This window comes from Heterodontus francisci, unplaced genomic scaffold (assembly GCF_036365525.1).
Source record: "Heterodontus francisci isolate sHetFra1 unplaced genomic scaffold, sHetFra1.hap1 HAP1_SCAFFOLD_419, whole genome shotgun sequence".
In the NCBI taxonomy this organism is placed as follows: Eukaryota; Metazoa; Chordata; class Chondrichthyes; order Heterodontiformes; family Heterodontidae; genus Heterodontus; species Heterodontus francisci.
The window spans coordinates 667,501-671,699 of record NW_027140453.1 but is presented as its reverse complement, the minus strand read 5'-3'; the positions used below and the strand labels follow the sequence as shown (position 1 = coordinate 671,699).

Here is a 4,199-nt window from a genome sequence, read left to right as displayed (position 1 = left end):
TTTCATCAGATGTGGGAATAAAATGTGAGAATAAGCTAACCAGCAATATAACCACAGATAGTAGGAGTTTTTACATAAAAAGCAAGAGAGTAGCTAAAGTTGACGTTGGTCCCTTAGAGGGAATGACAGGAGAAATTATCATGGGGAATGGGGAAATGGCAGGGGTATTGAACTAATATTTTGTGCCTGTCTTCACAGTAGAAGACACAAGTTCCAGACCAGAAATAGGCAGTAATCTGGGGGCTACAAAGAGTGAGGAAATTAAGGATATTCATATCAATTGAGAAAAATTCTTGGAGAAACTCGAGGGATTAAAATCTGACAAGTCCCCTGGACCAGATGGATTACATCCTCGAGTTCCAAAAGAGATAGCTGCAGAGAGAGTGGAGGCGCTGGCTATGATTTTCCAGAATTCCTTAGATTCAGGAATGGTCCCATTGGATTGAAAGCTGACAAATGTTACACGGCTTTTCAAGAAATGAGGCAGTGAGAAATCTCAGGATAAGGGATCAATCATTCCGGACTGAGATGAGGAGAAATGACTTCACTCAAAGGGTTGTGAATATTTGGAATTCTCTATCCCAGAGTGTTGTGGATGGTCCTTCATTGAATACATTTAAGGATGGGATTTTTGATCCCTCAGGAAATCAAAGGATATGGGGAGCAGGCAGGAAAGTGGAATTGAAACCCAAGATCAGCCATGATTGTATTGAATGATGGAGCAGGCTCGATGGGATATATGGTCTACACCTGCTCCTATTTCTTGTGTTCTGTGGGTCTGGAGTCACATGCAGGCCAGACCAGGTAGGTACGGCGGATTCCCTTCCCTAAAAGACATGAGTGAGCCAGCTGGGTGTCAGGGAGCCTCAACTGAGACTAGCATTCAATTGCAGATTTTCCAATGAAATAATTGTATTTATTCATTAATTGAATTTAAATTCCACCATCTGACCTGGTGGGATTCGAACGCATGTCACCTGGAGATTCACCCCAGCCTCTGCTTTACTAGCACAGTGATATGCCAACTACACTGCCATCTGCTCCAGCCTAGTCTGGAACATGGACCCATCGGGCCGCATAGCCTGAATCTGTGCTGCAAATTCTATCTAATTCGATGTCACTAGCGTCACCAACTGACGCAATGGATAAAAAATGGGAAGACGGAGCCATTTCAAAGCATGTCTTCATAATGCCTATTTTATCATTTGCACTTTGCAAATCTCGGGTGCCTGTAGTTACACATTACAGCCACGAGGTGGGGATGGAGCTCCACCGCAGCCTGAGTCCCACTTGCTTCTGTGAAGACTGAGCGAGCAATGCAGCAGTGACTTGACCAATCTACCTAATAGTCAATTCCACTAACTCTGAAACAGATTCAAATCATAACGATTCCACACAAAACAGACAATTGGATTTCCCCAAGTCTGCTCGTTCATAGTGACTGGTTTGAGCAACACTTGTGATATACTGAAACAGATGATCTGAAGGAAGTAAAGAGGGGAAGCAAAGTCAGAAAACAGTGAAAGAAAAATGGAGAAGGAGGAATTTTATATAAAGAAGCACATTCAGGGATGCGCACATCACTGACAAGGCCAGCATTCATTACCTATGCCGAATTGCCCTTAACTGAATGACTTGCTAGCCCATTTCAGAAGCAGTGAACAGTGAACTACATTGCTATCAGGTGATACATTTTGGCAGAAGGGAGACAGAGAGGAAATACTGACTTAATGACATAGGCCTAAAGAGTGTTCAAGGACAGAGGGACCGGGGGTTAATGTGCATAGATCTTTGAAGGTGGCAGGACATATTGAGAGAGAGGTTCACAAAGCTGATGGGATCTTGGGATTCATGAATAGAGGTATAAAGTACAAAAGCAGGGTGGTTATGCTCAACATATATGAGATTCTGATTAGGCCCCAACTTGAGTATTGAGTCCAGTTCTGGGCACTACACTTTAGGAAGGATGTAGGGTCCTTGAGAGGGTGTAAAGGAGATTTACTGGAATGGTTCCAGGGATGAGAGATTTTAGCTACATGGTTAGTTTGGTGAAGCTGGGGTTGTTCTCCTTGGAGCAAAGAAAATTGAGGGGAGATTTGACAGAAGTGTACAAAATGAAGAGAGGTTTAGATAAAGTAGACAAAGAAAAACTGTTCCCATTAGCTGATTGTACAAAGACTAGGGGACGAAGAGGATATGAATAAAACGGAGAATAAAAGCTGAGAAAAACTGAAATCCGATAGGGAGTTGAGGAGAATTCTTTACCCAAAATACAGAATTCACTGCCAGCAGAAACTGCTGAGAGAAAGGCAGGAACAGGAAGAGGCCATTCAACCCCTCAATTCTGTACAACCATTCAATGAGACGATGGCTGATCTGTGATCTAACTCCATATTCCCGCCTTTGACCCATATCCCTTAATATATATTGGATCACAAAAACCTGTCCATTTCCGATTTCAAATTAACAATTGATTCAGCATCAATTTCCGTTAGCAGAAGAGAGTTCAAACCTCTCCACCCATTGTGTGTAAAAGTGACTCCTTATTTCACTCCTGAAAGGTCTGGCTCGAATTTATATTCTTTGCCGTTCGTTCTAGATTCCCAAACCAGCGGAAATAGTTTCTCTCTATCTACTCCCAAAGACTAAATAAATACGACTTCAACCTGGAGTCCTCCAGCCTGCAGGAGAATCACTCGGCCGTGTATTCCTGTGCCTGGAGAGATCACAGTGACTCAGAGAGATGGAGCAGTTCAACAAAAACACCAAAGGCAGCAGGAAACACCTGTGGAGAATAAAATTGCTCGGTGCCTCGACCACTTGTTCCCTTATGCAGAGTGAAAGTGTTTATTGCAATGAGAAGAGTTGAGCTTTGATTGTCGTGACACACTAGATTTACAGGTACTGCCGAGGGTGCAATGAACGATTAATAAGGATGTCACGAGATCTCAGAATTTAACTGTCAGGAATCAATGACAATAATCTGTTTTTTTATGCACTGACATTGTGTTTTCCTTCTCCACAGGGACAGCAGAGGGGGATCCAGGACCAGAGACCGGGCAATGGCTTTGAGAAGGATTTAGTGAGAAAACTAAGAGAGCAGGAGATCATGTAGATCCAGCTTGATATACATCAACAGGACAAGGACACCGACTTCATTAGAGAGAGAAAGAGAGTGTATGTGTGTGAAAGAGAGAGCGTGGTCCAGTGAGAGAGAGGAAAAACGACAGACAGAGTTAAAGAGAGTGAGTGTGTGTGTGTGAGAGAGAGAGAGCTAGTGAGAGAGAGGAAAAACGACAGACAGTGTTAAAGAGAGTGAGTGTGTGTGTGTGAGAGAGAGAGCTAGTGAGAGAGAGGAAAAACGACAAACAGTGTTAAAGAGACTGAGACAGAGAGAGAGACAGAGATCGAGGCAAAGACAGCGCGACAGCAAGAGACACATAATGAGAGGCAGAGAGAGAGAGGCAGAGAGAGAGAGAGACGGAGAGAAAGAAAGACTGAGATAAAGAGCCTGCGACAGACAAGGAAATAGATCTAGAGAGAGACAGAGACAGGGAAAGAACTAAAGAGATAGCAAGAGTAAGAGAGAGGGAGAGTCAGAGAGAATGAGAGACTGGGAGACATAACATTGGATACATGAGGAGAGAGGGAGAGTCAGAGAGAGAAAGTGAGCAAATATAGACCGAGATAGAGAGAGAGAGAGAGAGAGAGTCGGAGAGAGGAAGAGAGTGGGAGACACAACCCCAGACACATGAGTAGAGAGTGAGAGACAGAGACAGAGAGCAGGAGAGCAGAAGGTAAACTGAGAGAGAGAGAGAGAGAGAGAGAGAAGGAGATTGGCAACCAATTCAATTCTGGTTTGTTGACCTGGGGAAATGGGCGTCTCCAACATTGTATCACTTCCTAATGCTCTTCATGTTCCTCCCAATGACTTGTAAAGAGTGGATTTGGACCCTCACAAGACTCTAACCTCCTGCTATCACTCCTGTGTCTATTAAGAGAACAAGTTGCAGTGAAAGATGTATCGGTTACTTGGACTGATAATTCTGTTTCATTGTAAGTGAGTGTGAAATACTAAAACTATCTTTAATAACTTTCCTCTCCTCTCCCTGTCTCCCTTTCATTCCCAGAAGTTTCCTGTTTACTGATCTGCTCTTCTCTCCATCTCTCTCCCAGATGTGAATTCACAGACTATCCAC

At 43.5% G+C, this 4,199-nt stretch overlaps 1 gene segment (V, D, J or C); it reads left to right on the top strand.

The window, feature by feature from the left end:
- The first annotated feature begins 4,019 nt into the window (after positions 1-4,019).
- LOC137359831 (T cell receptor beta variable 30-like) overlaps positions 4,020-4,199 on the top strand; it is a 525-nt gene continuing 345 nt past the window's right edge. Inside the window, 2 exon segments of the V gene segment in view lie at positions 4,020-4,056; positions 4,177-4,199. The exon segment at positions 4,177-4,199 is cut by the window's right edge and continues 345 nt beyond it. Coding sequence covers positions 4,020-4,056; positions 4,177-4,199 — 60 coding nt within the window.